At 35.6% G+C, this 20,120-nt stretch overlaps 2 protein-coding genes across 3 annotated transcripts in view; one reads left to right on the forward strand and one right to left on the reverse strand.

The window, feature by feature from the left end:
• Positions 1–20,120, forward strand: part of LOC114354919 (disintegrin and metalloproteinase domain-containing protein mind-meld) — a 445,529-nt gene that overhangs the window by 167,386 nt on the left and 258,023 nt on the right. The window lies entirely within an intron of this gene.
• The window catches only part of LOC114354926 (ankyrin repeat domain family member sosondowah), a 67,625-nt gene that overhangs the window by 6,350 nt on the left and 41,155 nt on the right, over positions 1–20,120 (reverse strand). For both annotated transcript variants that reach the window (XM_028307527.1, XM_028307526.1), the window contains exons 10-12: positions 19,907–19,999; positions 13,417–13,610; positions 12,602–12,715 (exon numbers count right to left, since the gene is read on the reverse strand). In XM_028307527.1, the coding sequence (XP_028163328.1) occupies positions 12,602–12,715; positions 13,417–13,610; positions 19,907–19,999 (401 nt within the window). The remainder of the gene's footprint in view (positions 1–12,601; positions 12,716–13,416; positions 13,611–19,906; positions 20,000–20,120) is intronic.

A 20,120-nucleotide genomic window follows, 5' to 3' on the forward strand; every position in this document is an offset into this window, starting at 1 on the left:
TGATCACTACATAATCACAAACTACGAATTTGTCAATTTTTTACAACTATTCTTTATGAAATCGATTCCCGATTTTTATAATTAAAAATTCACGGATAAATTTTAAACTGAGTACAATTTCACAATATCTGAGACTAGATGTGGCACGCGTCACGTTACCAACAGTCTGGAGAGGAAAGGAAGGGGTCCATCGATTGGCAATTAATGACTGCACCGCGCATGTGCAACAATGGCGATGCGTCTCCAAACTGACCATTAGTCAGACATATTGATTTATAAGTGAAGAATATGGATATGAATAATTAAGGTTTTCAAACTTTTTATGGATCGAAAATTAGCAAAACATACCTGGTTTTTAAGACAATGTTCACCACTACCACAACACAAATTACTTAATAATCTTCAATGAAGAGTATATCAATTGTTTATTATTCTTAATCATAAAATCTATTGCCAATTTAAAAACAAACACTTCGAATTCAAAAACTGAGTAAAATATTAACAATATCCGAGTCCCGGTGTAGTATGTATTGTAAGTGTAACTACCTACCGGCAGACCGGACAGGAAAGAAAGAGGAAGGGGTGAGCGGAAACAAGTGCAGCGCGCATGTGCAACATGGCGATGCCTCACCCAAACTGGCCAATAGTCTGACATATTGATTTATAAGTCTAGAATATTAAATTAGACGGATATTAATAAAGCATCAATCAAACTTTACGGATCGAAAATGAGCAAAACATACCTGGTTCTTAAGGCAACGTTCACCACAATCACAAATCACTTAAAATCCGATTAAGAGTAGGTGTATGAATTGCTTATTATTATTTATAAATCATAAAAATATATTGCCAATTAAAGAACAAACACTTCGAATTCAAAAACTGAGTAGAATCTTAATAATTTCAGAGTCCCGAACTCCGATGATGCATGTATTGCCGGCAGCTGGGACAGGAAAGAAAGAGAAAGGTGTGATCGGAAACGAATAAGTGCAGCGCGCATGTGCAACAATGCAGGCGACGCGTCACCAAGACTGCCCACTGGTTGGTTACAGTTATTGATTTGGAAACTCTATTTATGATGGCAATACTAATTATTACCGATTGATAGCAAAACATACCTGGTTCTTAAAATGTTCATCACTATCACTGATCACTATGTAATTAGTAACAACTAATATGTTATTTTTTTACTATCGTTCTTAACGAAATCTATTCCTTGTTTTAAAATATTTAATGGACAATAGAAATTCACGGTCAAATGTAAAAACTCAGTAAAATTTAAAAATATGCCAGTCTGGATGTTGCACGTATTGCGGTAATCGCAGACTGGACAGAAAAGCAGGAGGAAGGGGTCAATTGATCGGTAAGTAAAGGTAAGTAAAGGGCGCATGTGCAATCGTAGCGATGCATCGCCCAAAGAACCCATTTGTCAGACATATTGAATATGAATAAATTATGATAATATAATAGTATGTCATGTCATAAATAAATTTAGCAAAATATACTTGGCTTTTAAGGCCATACATGGGTTACTATGACACATTTTCTATCACTAAATATTCACCAACTACGAGAATGATCATATTTTGTAACCATTTCTTACTATGAAAATCTAATCCCGAACAAAGTAAAATTTGAAGTGAGTAACAATTTCCACGTCCAGATTTTGCACACGTTAGACGGGAAACAAGGAGGTGGGGTAAAATTAATAAGTGCATCGCGCATGCGCATCATGCTGATGCAAAAACTTCAAGTGAGTCACGAATTTATCGATTTATGAGCCACAAGCCATTGTTTTTGTTTTAAGTACCTACTTGGATAATATTTCATAAAAAAAGATAATGAAGAGAATGCAAACATAATGTAGGTACCTACTGCACTCTTTTGGAAAACAAAAGAGATTTGATAAATGCCTATCAAAATAGCATTTGATTGTGAACAAACCTTAAAAACTAACATAGAACATTGGTACGATGCAAACATAAATATATCCAAGTTGAAGCAAATCATAGCACGGAATAACATAGAACATCTGATTCTATACTAACATCAATAACACGTAAGTAGAGCATTACCTTTAATCCACGAAATTCCACGTAGGTACTGTATTTATATATCTTTTATCAATTTATTAGGTAAACAGAGGAGCGCAAAGATTGGTCTCCTATACACGTGTTACGGATTTTCATAGAAGCTTTCGAATTTATATCTGCAAAAGTTTTAATCTAAATTAAAATGCAAATGAATAATAATGCACACGCGAACAACTTGCGATGTGCCAGTCCATCATGGCTTCTATAACTGCAACGCGCATGTGCAACGAATATTCAGTGACATGCGCAGTTACGGCAGATCTGCATTGCCCGAGTGCTATGGTCATTTCATAGGTAAGTACCTATTACAGACTACGATGGGCTTTAAAGACATATCTATCTTAAAAACTTGATTTTATCTATATCTATACTAATATTATAAAGAGGAAAGATTTGTACCTATTTTTGTATGTTTGTATGTTTGTAATGAATAGGCTCAAAAATCACTGAACGGATTTTGATGAAACTTTACAGTATTATTGTTCATAATCCAGAATAACATATAGGCTATAATTTATGACGATCTGTGACAAACGAAATTTCACGCGTGCGAAGCCGCGGGCGGAAAGCTAGTACTTAAATAAAAATGAATTGATGTTCGTTAGTCTGATTAAAACTCGAGAACGGCTGGGCCGATTGAGCTGATTTTGGTTTTAAAATGTTTGTCATAGTCCAGGGTAGGTCTTAACGGTGAGCAAATACGCGCGCGATATTGTTTTTCTGTGACTGACAAAATTCCACGCGGGCGAAGCCGCGGGCGGAAAGCTAGTTTAGAAATACATATTTAGAATCTAATAGACATAAAAAATACTTATGCGATGCAAATAGTGGTATGGGTAATGTCTGCACTTGCAGATATAAAATCACAAAAGAAAAGAAAAACAAATTATCTAACTAACTAATCTAATAGCTTAATTAAGAAATGGTAATATCACCTTAGATCCGAAGGTTATTGAGTATCTTTCTCACTGTTTTAATTACTTTTACATAATAATGCACACAGAGGAGCGTGTGGATATATCGTCTGCTCGCATGATTATGAATTCACTTTCAAACTTCCAAATTGATATCTGTAAGAAATTACAATCTTACTTATTTTTTTAAAACCTGAATTAATGAACATTTAGAACGAGTTTCTACAACCGCCATTGCTAACCGGTCAATCCATTGGTCTCCAGAAGTGCAACGAGCATGTGCAACGACTGTAATCTGATCTAAGAAACGTCATTAATTATATCTGGTTGGTTTTGAATACACTTGTCTATATTTTATTCATTTTCAAATAATTATTACTGTTATTTTATTTAAAAATATTATGTATCGCCTTTGATCTAAGGGTTATGGAGGTTATTATTATCACTCTCGTGCACGCATTATTATAAATTCACTTTGAAATGTCTGCACTGATATTTTAATTTTTAATAACTTTAAATATCGGAACGGAAATAATACGCTTCAACTAACGGAGTCACAATGGCTGACCGGTCAATCGGTTTTAAAAGTATAATCAAATTATCCAACTAATCTATCGCTTAATTAAGAAATGGTAATATCACCTTTGATCCGAAGGTTTATTGAGTATATTTCTCACTGCTTTCGATATCTTTTACATAATAACGCACACAGAGGAGCGTGTGGGTATATCGTCTGCAGGCATGACTGCAAATTCACTTTCAAACTTCCAAATTGATATCTGTAAGAAATTACAATCTTACTTAAATGGTTTTAAAACCTGAACTATGCACATTTAGAACACGAGTTAGGTTCTAGAGCCGCCATTGCTAACCGGTCAACCTGTTGGTTTCCAGAAGTGCAATGCCTGTCTGCACATGCGCTTTAGATTTTGGTTGGTTTTGAGCATTTTTATTCATTTCAAAATAATTATTATTGTTATTTTATTAAAAAATATTATGTATCACCTTTGATCCAAGGCACAATCCAAGGGTGGAGGTTATTCTCACTCTCACGTACAAGCATGATTATGAATCGACTTCGAAATGTCAAAACTGATATTTAAAAAAATTATAACCTCAACTGTCGGAACCGAAATAAGTACACTTCCACTAACGGAGTCATAATGGCTGACCGGTCAATCGGTTGGTCTTTAGAAGTGCAACGCGCATGAGCAACATGCAACGCACTAACAAAGAAACGTCATTGGACATGACATTTATTTTCCTACTTTAATATAATTTAAATGTCTGTACACATTCAGATATGTTTATTAATTCTAATTAAAAGAACCGAATTAATTAATGTAAAATCACTTTTGTTCGGAAGGAAATGTAGGATCTTTCTCACTGTTTTACATAATATCGCACACTGAGGAGCGTATAGATTCACCATCAGCACGCATGATTACGAATTCACTCTCAAACTTCTGAACTGATATCTGTAAGAAATTGTACTCTATTTTATGCCGCGACTACAATATCAAGAAGACGCAACAAAATTAAATAATAGCGTCACAATGGCCGACCGGTCAATCCATTGGTTTCGATACAGTAGTGCGCATGTGCAACACGCATGTGAAATTGTTTTGAGATCTGCGCATTACACTTTTCTAGATTATGATTTAGTAAGTAATTATTTTACAACTACAATATCAACAACACCTGACAACTAATGAAGTCATAATAATCATAATGGCCGACCGATCAACCCATTGATCTCGATGCAACACGCATGTGCAATAATTTGTGATCTGCGCACTTTAATTTTCTAGAAAGCACGGAAGAACGTCATTGGCCATGATAGCTAATCATACTCATTTTTTTAATGAAATCTATGACAATAACTTTAGAATCGTTTACTAAATATCCATAGAAACCTTTAATTCTATTCAGTTATATTTTATTATACTCAATTTGTTTATCGTTCCCAGGTAGACACCAAATTAACGGAACCTCTAATTTATATGATTATGAAATTATTTTACCTTAGACACCCAAAATTATTCAGGCCTGTCTTTTCTCAAATAATTACGCACACAGAGGAGCGTGTGGACATATCGTTTGCACGCATGATTACGAATTCACTTTAAAACTTCTAAGCTGAAATCTGTAAGAAATTGTAGGTAATGTTTTAAACCACAACTATAGAATAACGAGAACGTGCGTCAACTAATAGAGTCACATCACACAATGGCCGATCGGTTAAACCTTTGGTCTCGAACTCGGTGCAGCGCGCATGTGCAACGAAATTATGATCTGCGCATTGAACTTTTTTAGAAAGCACTAAGAAACGTCATTGGACATGACATCTAATCGTACTCATTCTACTCATGATTAAGATTTCACTTTGAAACTTTTGAACTGATATCTGTAAGAAATTGTACTTAATTTTTTAAGCCGCAAAAAAATTTCAAGAACACGCGTCAACTAATGGAATCGTAATGGCCGACCGGTCTATCTATTGGTCTCGATGCAGCGCGCATGTGCATCGAATCTGTGACCTGCGCATTACACTTTTCTAGAATGCACTGAGAATCGTCATTGGACATGATATCACACATTACTTATGATTACGATTTCACTTTGAAACTTTTGAACTGATATCTGTAAGATAATGTAAGTAACTTTAATTTTTAAGCCGCAACTAATCAAGAACACGCGTCAACTAATGGAATCGTAATGGCCGACCGGTCTATCTACTGGTCTCGATGCAGCGCGCATGTGCATCGAATCTGTGACCTGCGCATTAGGACACTTTTCTAGAATGCACTCAGAATCGTCATTGGACATAATATCACACAGTACCTATAAGATTACGATTTCACTTTAAAACTTTTGAACTGATATCTGTAAGGAATTGTAATGTAAGTACTTTAATTTTTAAGAACACACGTCGTATCGTTGCAGCGCGCATGTGCAACACGTATGTGCAACGGATTTGTGACCATAACACTTTCCTAGAAAGCACTAAGAAACGTCACACGTCTTTGACGAGTGCAACGCGCATGTGCATGTGCAACGAGTTATTGCACACGTGCAGTTTATTTAGTGTCATCAAAAGCCGCCATTTTAAGTAGTATCTAATAATCATACGTTTTTTGTTTATAAGATCTGAAGAATGAGAATATATCTACAAATAATGAATTTTAATAATAATAATAACCTTTCACTGACTGCCCAATTCATTGAGGAGCATCACGCATGTGAAATAAATATGCGCATTGCTTTTTTGCATGATTCACTAAGAGTTAGACGAGATATTTTCAGTTGGTTTGATCAATCTAAAATGCTATGACATGAATGTTATTAATTTAAAGATGAAGCGTTACACTCATTAAAATTCGTTTAATAATTTGTTAAAATTATTGTGGAAATTCGGGATAAAGATTTTTAGTGACTGCTAAATATGCAGAATTTACAATGGAATAAGTAATTTTAGAGGTCTGTTGTTTAATTTTGATAATTATTATTTGCGTCGTAGGTAGCGCAAACAACTGAGTTTTGATTATTATGGACACGATTACCTTTGATTGATGTAATAATTTCACCCACACACTATAAAGATTTACTCACAAGAGAAAGATAAGAAGAAATTTTATTTTTAAAGACGTTAAACAAAATAAAGGACTAGACGTGGGCACCTTGTGATTAACCGGCCTATTGATTGATATCCATTAGTGTAACGCGCATGTGCGGTGAATTCGTGACATGCGCAGTAATGGCTGCTGGAAAATAAATGCGCAATGGAAAATTTGCAGGTGACAGGTAAAACGTATAAAATATAGCAAGATTTAATATTATGTACTCACATTATGATATAATATTTGCCGTTTAGTGTTTTTAGGTGGAAAATAATTACATATACTTAAGTGAGCGCACACTTTTTTGATCAATTCCGAGGACATGTCAAAAGTTCAAAATTATTGCTTTAATAAGTATATTGCAGTAATAATAAAAACATTCCTACGTAAATCTAAATAAAAATGCCAAAGTGATCAATTCTTTCTATGTTTGACGTGCTTATTTATCGACATGGCCATTGGCAAATTGACCATGTTTTGAAATGACTGATTTGATTATAATAAGAAAAAGAATTACCTTTCATGTAAGACTTACGACCAATCGCTATTACGAATTTATTTACTAATCTGAATTGATAGAATCTTATACAGCTTTTCACAATATCAAGAAAAATAAACGCACATGTTATCAACTTGTGATGTACCGGGCAATTGATTGATGTCCAAAAGTACAACGCGCATGCGCGAAAAATTTCGGACATGCGCCGTAGTAGGTTATTGAGAAAGACATGCGCATTAGAATATTTAGAGGTTACAGGTAGATGAAAATGTCTCAACATTATTGATTTTATCCCAAGAAAGTTCTCTTAATAATCTTTTATATGTAGGCTGTCTTTATGGGTAATCACGAAAATCTCTAGTAGCGGTGAATATTGTTAAATAGGCGTTTTATTAATAGTGATGACGTTTAACGTGACACAAAAATATGTGCGCAGTAGTTAAACAAAAAACGGCGCATGCGTGACCTCTGTCACCGGTCGTGAGAGATGCCGACATTTTGTAAAACTTATGCGAATCACTCACTATTTAATTCTTTTTAATGATTATTTTCAACACACAAATATTAACTTTAACGTTTGATTCATCTACGACTGCAATTTACTTTCTTATCACGAAAATGTCTAGTAGTAATGACATTTAACTACTTGACACAAACGTATTTGCGCAGTAGTTAAACAACAAACGGCGCATGCGTGACCTCTGTCACCGGTCGTGAGAGATGCCGACATTTTGTTACACTTATGCGAATCACTCACTATTTAAATTCTTTTTAATGACTATTTTTCTACGCACGAATATTAACGTTAACGAATGGCAGAACGATCTCAGTAGTTTAATCACTCACTATTTTAATTTGTTTCAAGTATTATTTTTCAATACACAATTATTAACGTTAATTTTAACGTTTGATTCATCTACGACTGCAATTTACATTCGTATCACGAAAATCTCTAGTAGTAATGACATTTAACTACTTGACACAAACGTATTTGCGCAGTAGTTCAACAACAAACGGCGCATGCGTGACCTCTGTCACCGGTCGTGAGAGATGCCGACATTTTGTTACACTTATGCGAATCACTATTTAAAATCTTTTTAATTATCATTTTTCAACACACAAATATTAAAGTAAACTTTTATTGCTTCATCTACGACTGCAATTTGTTTTCAAGTCACGAAAATCTCTAGTAGTGATGACGTTTAACTTGACACAAATGTATTTGCGCAGTAGTTCGACAACAAACGGCGCATGCGTGACTTCCGTCACCGGTCGTGTAACTCCCTAGTAACGCGAATCACTCCCTATTTTAAATCCTTTTCAATACACAAATATTAACGTTAATTATTTGTTTGATCTATGACTGCAATTTGCTTTCTAATCACGAAAATCTCTAGTAGTGATGATGTTTAACTTGGCACAAACGTATTTGCGCAGTAGTTCGACAGCAAATGGCGCAAACCTGAGTTTGTCATCGGTCGTGAGAGTCGCCGACATTTTGTTAGAGTAATGCAAATCATTCACTATTAAATTTTTTTCAAGTATTACTTTTCAATACACAAATTAAATATGCACGTTAACTTTTGTTTCATCTACGACTGCACTAAGTAAATTATTATTTTTCAATACACAAATATTAACGTTTGATTCATCTATGACTGCAATTTACTTTCTAATCACGAAAAACTCTAGCAGTGACGACGTTCAATATGACACAAAAATAGTTGCGCAGTAGTTCAACAACAAATGGCGCATGCGTGACCTTTGTCATCGGTCTTGAAAGATGCCGACATTTTATGTTACACGCATGGGAATCACTCACTATGTCTTTATTTTTCAATAAGCAACTATTAACGTTAACTTTAACGTTTGCTCCATTTACGACTGCAATATATTTTTTAATCACCAAAATATCTGATTGTGATGACGTTTAACTTGACACAAAAATATTTGCGCAGTAGTTTAACAACAAACGGCGCATGCGTGACCTCTGTCATCGGTCGTGAGAGATGCCGACATTTTGTTACACTTATGCGAATCACTCACTATTTAAATTCTTTTTAATGACTATTTTTCTACGCACGAATATTAACGTTAACGAATGGCAGAACGATCTCAGTAGTTTAATCACTCACTATTTTAATTTGTTTCAAGTATTATTTTTCAATACACAATTATTAACGTTAATTTTAACGTTTGATTCATCTACGACTGCAATTTACTTTCTTATCACGAAAATCTCTAGTAGTGATGACGTTTAACTTGACACCAACGTATTTGCGCAGTAGTTCGACAGCAAACGGCGCATGCCTGATTTTGTCACCGGTCGTGAGAGACGCTGACATTTTGTTACACTTAAGCGAATCACTCCCTATTTAAATTCTTTTTAATGACTATTTTTCAACGCACAAATATTAACGTTAACTTTTATTGCTTCATCTACGACTGCGATTTGCTTTCAAATCCCGAAAATCTCTTAGTACGAGAGCCCACGACCAAAACCATGTCTCATAGCAATACGGCAAAAACCCTATAAAATCGTTAGATTGTATGATTCTGAACCCGACTAGGTGTGTAGTAACGGTCGAAAGTGTAGCAACTGCGTGGGAGGCCATTTCTGCTGTGTCAAAAAAAAAGACAGTCGGTATTATAGCAATACGTCTGATAGTGAAAATGTACATAGATTTTATAATTGTATTACGAAAAAGTTTGTTTTCAGACATTTTGCGCGTAGCATATAGCCTGAGCGCATTTTTGAAAATGTCAACAAATTTAGCCGACCTGTATCATAGCAATACGGATAAATTTTTTTCTCAACTTTTCGTATTGCTGCCATGATTACCAAAAACCTGTTTTCAGACACTTTAAGTGTATCAAAAAGTTGTATGATAGAGAAGGTGCTACACTTAATTTGTCTGATATAAATTTTTTGCACATGTGGACAACTTATTTTATCATGTCCAACAATTTTCAGACATATTGCTATGATACCGATCGGTAAAATTTGTTAACATTTTCAAAACAGTCTCAAAATTTAATGCGTTCACATTTCCGTCTGAAAATTGTTTTGTTCGCATCAAATAACCAAAATTTACTAATAAAAAAGATTTTCAGACGTATTGCTATGAGACATTTTTTTTGTCTCATTTTTAATTTTTTTAAGTGATTTTACGGGTTTGCGCTACACCACTAACGTCTGAAAATAATGTTTCCGGTATCTCAGAACTATCATTCAACTACAGTCTGCAAATCAGACATATTGCTATGATGCAGTTCGGTAAAATTCTTTGACAATTTTGAAAATTCGGTCAGATCAAACGCTACGCGGAAAATGTCTGATATTGGTATTTTCGAGTTCAGGATAATCGTATCTATCGATTTGATGCGGTTTTGGCCGTATTGCTATGAGACAAAAATTTTGGTCGTGGGCTCTCGTACTATCTAGCAGTAATGACGTATAACTTGACAGAAATGTATTTGTGCAGTAGGTCGACAGCAAATGGCGCATGCCTGAGTTTGTCATCGGTCGTGAAAGATGCCGACATTTTGTTACACTTATGCGAATCACTATTTTAATTTGTTTTAAGTATTATTTTTCAATATACAAATATTAACTTTAACATTTGATTCATCTACGTCTGCAATTTACATTCTAATCACGAAAATCTCTAGTAGTGATGACGTTTAACTTAATACCAACGTATTTGCGCAGTAGTTCGACAACAAACGGCGCATGCCTGATTTTGTCACCGGTCGTGAGAGATGCCGACATTTTGTTACACTTATGCGAATCATCACTCACTATTAAATTATTTTTAATGATTATTTTTCAACACAACTATTAACGTTAACTTTATTGCTTAATCTATGACTGCATTTTACTTTGTAATCACGAAAATCTCTAGCAGTGACGACGTTCAACAGGACACAAAAATAGTTGCGCAGTAGGTCAACAACAAACGGCGCATGCGTGACCGCTGTCACCGATCGTGAGAGATGCCGACATTTTGTTAACGCATGCGAATCTCTCACTATTTGAATTTTTTTAAGGATTATTTTTCATACCTAGTCCCTAATTTTCAAATAAAATATTTAATTTATGAGGCCGTTTGTCTGATTTATTTACACACGTAACGTATGTGACGCGCATGCGTACGTTTTTGATGTCAATGATGAGTCATTGAAGAAAATCATATTTTCTCTTTAATTTAACAAAAGGTTTAATTATTTTTATGTCTGTGACTGACCGAAGGTTTTTAGCTGTATAGTTATTTTATTATTTTGTATTTTATTTGAATATTTACGTAACTAACACCAACAACAGTCAACGGTAACCGACGTCGCGCATGCGTAAATCAAATTTCGTCATAGATGACTCATGAAAATTACTTTTATACCTAGTACTGCGCACTTAAAAACTTATGTTTTTTCTAATCACGAATTTTAATTTTAATAATGCAATCTGCTTACTAAATAGTTTTGATGTGTGCTTAATTACGGCGTCATATTTCCTTGTGTTCACAACCGTTGTTTTGTGTCAAACTTTATTTACAAAAAAAAAACTTTATTTATTTTTCTATATATTTATGTTACTTCCACTTGTATTTCTATTAATAGTATCTTGCCAATTTCTAATTCCCGATCAATACTTGACCCCTCGCGCATGCGTATAATGCGTCCCTGATGAGTCATTGTATTGCGCATGTGAAAATTAATATTTTATGGATTCCGTATTCGAAAAAAAAACTATTTAAATCACCGTGAAATAAGTTTTTTTTTATATAGTTAATTGCAATATTTCAAAGTTGATGCTAAACTGCGGTAGTAAATTGTGAAATCTGATAAGATGAATTAATTAAAATGAATTTAACTTTAAGAATTTCAAACACTTTTCATTGTAAATAATGGTTTTGAGGGATTCTGGGTAAAGCATAAGAGTTGGAGTATGTTAATTTAAGAAATCGCAATAGCACACTTTAATTTACTTTACAAACAAGCTTTCTAAAACAATCAGAGGCTATTGCGTGATAAAAAAATAAATCGCTTTTGCAACGTAGATGTTTCAAACGTATATTAAAAAGTCGCTTTTAAAATCGCGCTAAAGTTTTTGAATTTACTGTTACTGTTACTCACTTCGGTTTTCAATTAATTTGAAGGAGGTTTGAAAAGCTATCTATCCACTTACCTTGAAATTCCCAAGAGACCGCGCACCCTGGCAGCCCCGGAGACGACCCGAGCGAAAATGGACGAGTTAATTGCTTTCGTCTGGGGATATTGATTTCGCGAGATGCGCAGTGGTTACCGCGCAGGTGCGCAATAAATTCTCCCCTCGGTCCGGTCGGTGAATCAGAAGGGTTGGTGGTGCTACGCGCGCGCTAGCGACATCTAGGAATGTTCCCGAGTACTAAAAAGTCCCGAGACGAGCGCGGTAAAGCTGGAGTTTCCTGGAATGCTTTATGGTGCGTTTTGGTTTACCTGGTCCGGGGTAGATGGCGTGCTTCGGCTGTGCGAGCCGATCCCCTTGCGTCCGCTAGCACCGCGACGCCTCACTTTGCTGCTCATAGGTGGCGGCATGAGGTGATCTTCTTTCTATGAATCGGAAAGTATCATGTTACAGTATAGAAAACGTTGACTGGCAACAAATTATTAGCATTAAACAGTAGATGTAAGAAAATTTAAGTAGTAGGTATGTACAAGGTGATAAAATACCCAAAATATGTCCGTTAATTATATTTTCTTTCAGTCACAGTGGTTTAAGCGTGAAAAGGTAATAGACAGACATAGTTTATTAGTAGAAGGATAGACGTGTGGATTTATCCGACGATCTAATGAAGATCGCGAGAAGCGCCTGAGTGCGGGCAGTGCAGGATCGGTCTTTGTGGTAATCTTTGGGTCTTTGTCCAGCAGTGGACGTCATTTGGTTGAAACTTATTTATAACTAGCTTTCCGCCCGCGGCTTCGCCCGCGTAGAATTTTGTCTTTCACAGAAAAACTTTAGCACGCGCATTCGTTTCAAAAATCAGGATAAAAACTATTATGTCCTTTCACGAGACTCAAACTCAAACTATCTTTATGCCAAATTTCATCAAAATCGGTACAGTGGTTTTGGCGTGAAAGAGAGACAGACAGACAGACAGACAGAGTTACTTTCGCATTTATAATATTAGTATAGATAGTATAGATTCCTTAAGTATAGTTATGGACGTGTCTGGATATCATTGGATCAGGCCTACGTTCAGCAGTGGCCGTTCTGAAATGATGATGTGTCTGTCTGCATTGAAAATACGTACTGGAATGTTATCAGCGGAGCCCCAAGTCTTGTGCAGCTCTCCATCATCAGACCTCCTCTCCTCGCGGTCCCTCGCAGACTTGGGTATATAAGCCGACGCCCTAGTCGCTCCCACGCCTAGGAAATTGCTGAACGCCTCGGTTGTTTTCTTCACACGAACATTGAGGGACCCGATGCGTAAAAATCCCTCTTTTTCTGAAACACATTAATTGAACATTAAGTGTTGTGTAGAGAAATGAGTTAGGTAAGAATACTGTTTCTAGTGGGTTGATAAATAATAATTTGTATTAAATATACTTTTGATGAGAATTTTTATACACGTTCGGAGTTGTTAGCAATACATTTGAATTTCATAGCCGGTTTAAGTGCCTACAGTTTGTATTGTCGACAGGACAAATTAAACTTTCATGTTTTTTTTTGTTTACAATAATAATCGTTTCCCATTAGATGCCAGTATTAGTAATTAATATACGTGCATTTTGCAGATTATCATTATATAGAAAATAACAATAGCTTTCTAAGAACAGATATAGATAAGTTTGAGGTACAAGTCGAAGGCAAATAAATGTTTTATGCAATAGGTATCCCAACTAATATTATAAATGCGAAAGTAACTCTGTCTGTCTGTCTGTCTGTCTGTCTGTCTGTTTTAATAACTATTTAATTATAAAATTTACATTTTGAAATGACATAAGACAATTTTTACTTTTATTTAGGCACACTGTCACCTTACATTTTTCACAAACTATGAAACATTTCAGCCAAATGACGTCCAGTACTAGACAAAAGCCTCCTCCGAGAATTTCCTTAACGACTGATCCCGCGCTGCCCGCATCCAGGTACTGACGTGACCTGCACCAGATCATCGGTTCACCTAGTGAGGGTCCTGCCCACACTACATCTTCCAGACCATGGACTGAAACGATTAAAGAATTCCCCTTACAACCTGGAAACGTACAACGTGTTCTCGTAGTTAACCATAACGGGGAGTTGTCGATGCCATCAGTCCTGCTGGCGTCTTTGGCTTTTGGCTTTTTTTCATCCTTTACTCCAGCATATCAGAAACGAATGACAATCATCATCATCATCATCATCATTTCAGCCACAGGACGTCCACTATTGAACATAAGCCTCCCTCAATGATATCCACATCGCCCGGTTGGTAGCGGCCTGCATCCAGCGCTTTAGTCCTGCTACCTTTATGAGGTCGTCGGTCCACCTTGTGGGTAGACGTCCCACGTTACGTTTACATGGCCTCCACTCCAGAACTCCCATCCCTTCCCTGACCCATCGGCTGTCAGTTCTGCGTACCTACTATGTGCTCTGCCCATTGCAACTTCAGCTCGCTAATCCGTCGGGCTATGTCAGCAGCTTTAGTTCATTTATTGATATCTTCATTTCTGATTCGAAATATGCCCAATTTCAGTTTCTGTAACTCTTTTTGCGTGTCATCATCTGAAATCAATCAAGTAATATATTTACCCTTATTGCACAGTGACCCATATCAGGCACATACAAATAACATCCAAAATATGCGTTGATAGTAGCTGATATCAAAAAATACTTATTTAACAATAAACTAGAAACAATAACTTACCCCTTTTATATTTTTTCGAAAGAAAACATTGTAATTTTAACTTTTTTTCCCAAGAGTAAAACTTTACTAATAAACTTTTTCACAAACTGACCGACTTTTTCGACTGCAAAACAGTTTACTGAATGCAGCGCTTCCGTGGCGACAAATGTGAGCTATTTTGTTATGTGCTATAGTGTGTAGATAAGGTACTTTCTAATAGATGGCATTAAATAGCATCGTGTTACGAAATATAGGCAATAATTTGGTATGTACCATATGTGTCCCACTATGCGCTGTAGGGTTAAGATACGTTTGTTTGTCTGTAACCAGTATAACGTTCGGATATCATGTTAATTAAGCTGCAAACTTTTACAACAACACATGCTGACCCAAGGCTACGCCTCACAGAGAAAAATGCTTTTATTATATGTATGTAGGTAGATAGACTAGCTGTGTCCACGACTTCGTACGCGTGAAAATAGTTTTAACAATATTTCCCGTTTTTGTTTCGGTAACAAGCGCGTCTCGAAAGTTTTAGGATACGTTTGAACAAGGGTTCTACTAATAAAGTAATAGCAAAATATTTATTTATATTTTTCTTGCAATTACTTTCATGTGCACAAACACCCCTGAGATGGGTGTTGTTTTACAAAACCACACCCTGTATAGCCTAAAGCCTTCCTCGATAAGTAGGCTATCCAAAAAAAGTGTAGATTGTAGATAGCAAATTGCACGTCATTTTATTTTTAGTTGTGTATTGCATTTAAAGATTAAACAGTTGCTTGGTCCGGGTAATTAACCAAATATGAAAAAAGAAACCGTATTTCTAAAATACCGATCGAGGGGAACAATTTGTTCAAGTAACACGGTGTGTTGTTAGATTAGAGCTGTGTTTTTTTTCGTCGATCGATCCGAATTCCAGATGAGGCAAGCATTTCTTTTAAATTGCTGTATTATTTAATTTTTAAAATTAAATTAAAGCCTTCCCTCGAGCGGCATAGCCGACAGACACTATTAATGTTTAATTAATTTAACTATAGATAGTGACGTATTGATTTCCATTTATCCGAATCGACGAATCGACGTCACTACGTATCAGGTATTATTAGTATTATTATGAAAATCTGAAATTAATGTGTCGATCGAGGTATGTGTTGATTAACTTACCGCATACTTTTTATCATTATAATTAAAATAATACTTATTTAAGAAAATCTCTATAAGAAATCCAAGCCCCGGTGTTGAAAAAATTACAAATATTTTTGCAACTTTCCGTGTTACAAAGTGTTATATTGCAACAAGCAAATTATTTCCAAGTGAAAAATGCAATTTCTGTGCAAAACGTTTGGTACACAAGTGGACATTCTGACGTTCTAGTTGCCTTACTTGACATGTCAACAATGGTGTTAAGTAGGGAGTTTGGAGTGGTTCGTGAATCCGGTTGGGTCGGAATTGTACGTCCGACGTCAAGCTTGTCGGCCTCTGCAAGATAACGACTGGGTAGATGATGTTGTATTTAAAAAACGTAGTACTAATCCATTTGAATCGCGTAACTTCATCATCATTTCAGCCATAGGACGTCCACTGCTGAACATATTCCTCCCTCAATGATTTCTGCCTGCATCCAGCTCCTTCGTGCTACCTTTATGAGGTCGTCGGTCCACCTTACCATCGCTAACTAGCTTACTGTCTGTATATTAGCAGAGCAAAATTCTAAGATTTCCAAGGAGCTACATAATGACTGTACTGCACTCGCGAGAAAAAATATGGAATCACCTATTTATTCCGAGCGATCATAAGAACTAATAGACTAATATAAGATCAATAAAAATGGTACCATTTTAAAGAAGATATAATAAACTTAAAATTGATATCATAGATATAGCCTGACCAGGAACATAAAAACCCTGGCATAGAGGCGCGTCAATTGCATTTGATAGTGCAACACTGAGTACAGTCGTACCTGTGTTAAATTAATCGGCTAACTTTATGTATCAGGATTCAGGATTACGGGCTAATTTGATATTTTCATAAATTAACGAAAAAATATTATTATAGGTAACCTGGTTTAAATAAATTAAATGAAACCATCAATCGAGCTAGTAGGATTTATTTTATTATTGATCAATAATCAAATTCAGAACTTGAATATTTGTGCACGACGGACGGCCCCGGATAGAAATTTAAATAGTTGTAAATAGTTTTCGTTTTGTTTCAATTTTGTATCGTTTTTATTTCGTTTATATAGTTTGACAGTAAATAGTTTAACTTCGTAATACAGTCCACTTTTTTCTCAGTTAGATCTCAATTAGTAATGTGTCGAGTCCTTTTAATTACTGATTAATAGGCGTATGTGGGACGTTGGAGATGTATAAATCATAGTTTATTTTAGAAAACCATAGAAATGTATAATTTGATAGCCCTTTGTTTTATGTATATCGATTAAACCTGTAATTTCGTCTAGTTATGTATGTCGAGTCATATTTATAATATGTAAATTAGATAGATAATTATGTGTAGATCTTTATAGTTATTTACTTTTAATTGGTGATAATCTTAATTAGCCATAAAGGCAATTAATGTAAAATAGTGTGGCCAAATGAGCCCTAATTTTTGTACAAATGATTTATTTGTAATTAACCCTGTACCTGTGTACCTTTATTTACCTATCGAATAGTAAGAAGTAATTTGTCTGAAAATAAATAAAATAGATTCCAAAGAATAGTGGAAGAGCTAATTAGAATCCGATAAGAATTAGGTCAAGGTCATAGTTAAAAAATAGGTCACCGAATAGATAAAAAACAGGCTCTCTATACGGTATTGCCGCCCAGGGGGGGTCAAAATTAGAAAGAGAGGGCAATAGATTTGCTGTTTCATTAGAGCGAGAGGCAGCTAGGTTTTCTCACTCTAATGAAAGTAAATAAATATCGGGGTGCCATCCGTACCCAGTCAGTTCCGCGTTTTCTCCTCAACAAGCTACAACACCAAGCTCTCGCCACTGCTCCGAGGAACCGGTCACAGTCTCAACCACAACCGAGTTATCATTTCTGCGCTCCCCGCCCCCTTCGTCTCGCTCTCCCGCTCGCGCTGCACCCCGCATCGCGCCGTGTCGGCGTACGGTATCAAGGGTCCGCACAGGGTTGCAACCCCATACCGTCCGGCACAATATTCAACTGCAATGTCTGCTCATGAACGCTTCAAAGTCGGTACTTCTGTCCCAATTCCATAAAATTCAACACTTAGAAAGTGACAAAAAACTTTAAAATATTTAGTTGAAACAAACTGCAGCTAATGTTCATANCTCCCGCTCGCGCTGCACCCCGCATCGCGCCGTGTCGGCGTACGGTATCAAGGGTCCGCACAGGGTTGCAACCCCATACCGTCCGGCACAATATTCAACTGCAATGTCTGCTCATGAACGCTTCAAAGTCGGTACTTCTGTCCCAATTCCATAAAATTCAACACTTAGAAAGTGACAAAAAACTTTAAAATATTTAGTTGAAACAAACTGCAGCTAATGTTCATAGTGGACTGTACTATATGATAAACATGTCAGTCAATTTGACAACCTTTGTCGAAAACATTATTCAATGAAAATATTGTCCGAACCCTTAGTATTTCTCTTCGACAAATACTTTAAAACATTGTGAACCACTTTTCTTTCACGACTATAAAAAGATTTTAGCAATTTCATTCACTGTCAATGTCATTCACATTGACAGCAATAGACTGACATGCAAGGTGACATGTTAATGAAGTTTTCAGTTACTGTTGCCATTAAAAGAAATTAGTACCATTAGTTTTCCGCAACATGGCGAGGGTTTTTATGTTCCTGGTCAGGCTATACATACAATACATAGTCATTCAGTTCTTAAGACCGCTCGGAACATAAAGGGGTGATTCCATATTTTTGCTCGTAAGTATAGTTTGGCGGGTATACTAAAGTTTTCTTTTGATTTGGGCTTGAATCTCTCCAACATCAGTGATGTTTTCTCTTGGTCTTGGGACCACGGTTTGGTAAGCGGCGGTGACAAGAATGAAAGACGACTCTTCATACATTTCACCTGAACAAATCCTTTGTTGCGTATCATAAATTATAGTTAAGATTGGAATGAAAACAACACCAACCCACTAATATTTATTGAGCATTGTCTAGCTTTATTAAGTTTTTATCTACTTACATCTTACGATAGATTAGCTAGATCATTTTTTTTTATTAACTGGTATTTTGCTACCAGAATCAATGTTTTTTTTTTAATTGGATGTTGTTATTATTAGGTTACTTTTATTAAGTTTTGAGAGAGTAGGATAGTTTCTCGCAATTTTCTACGAGCAAACTGAAAAAGACATTGATGCGAGACAATATTTACAAATTAGAAAGGTATTTACAAAAAAAAAAAAAGTATTTAAGTATGTTTATATCCGTTGTCTAGTACCCATAGTACAAGCTTTGCTTAGTTTGGGACTAGAAGCGCAGTGTAAAATGTCTAAGGATATTTATTTATTTATTTATTTATTTATTTATTGTATTTTGTACGTTGATGGTGTGTTTTTGCTCCTCTATCACCTTTTATAAGGAATATTTCGAATCAACAGTAACCCCGACGTATATTCCGTACCCATAATAATTAGCGCTAATTGGTAATTAGTATAAAAAAATGTATTCATTAGACAAGAGTTATACAATTTTCTCGTTTTTTCCCGCAACAAACAGTAGCGTTATACCGCGCAAAACAATATGCCGGCTCTATTCATCTCACTCACTCGCTAGGATCTTATTTATGATTAACGGGATCGTCTTTGTGTAATATTTAGTTATTCGTTTGTGAAGAAAATCCGACAATAAGATATTATGAAACGATAATTACGGATTTACTCTATCACGTTACGTTATTAAAGACTAGTATATACTTACTTCGAAAGCATCCAGGTGATAATGAGGTATCCATATGAACTAGGTACTGCCTCGGTTTTCTTCCAGACCAATCGCGGACGTTTGGGTCAGCATCTGTAGTAGAAATAGTTAATTTAAGTTTATTAATTTGACATAAATGGATCATATAATTTATATTTCAAATATCGTTATAAAATATGTAACAGTTTATGTTGCGATGTCCTTCTGTCTGACG

This window comes from Ostrinia furnacalis, unplaced genomic scaffold, assembly GCF_004193835.3.
Source record: "Ostrinia furnacalis isolate ACB-3 unplaced genomic scaffold, ASM419383v2 OfSCF2274, whole genome shotgun sequence".
Lineage (NCBI taxonomy): Eukaryota > Metazoa > Arthropoda > Insecta > Lepidoptera > Crambidae > Ostrinia > Ostrinia furnacalis.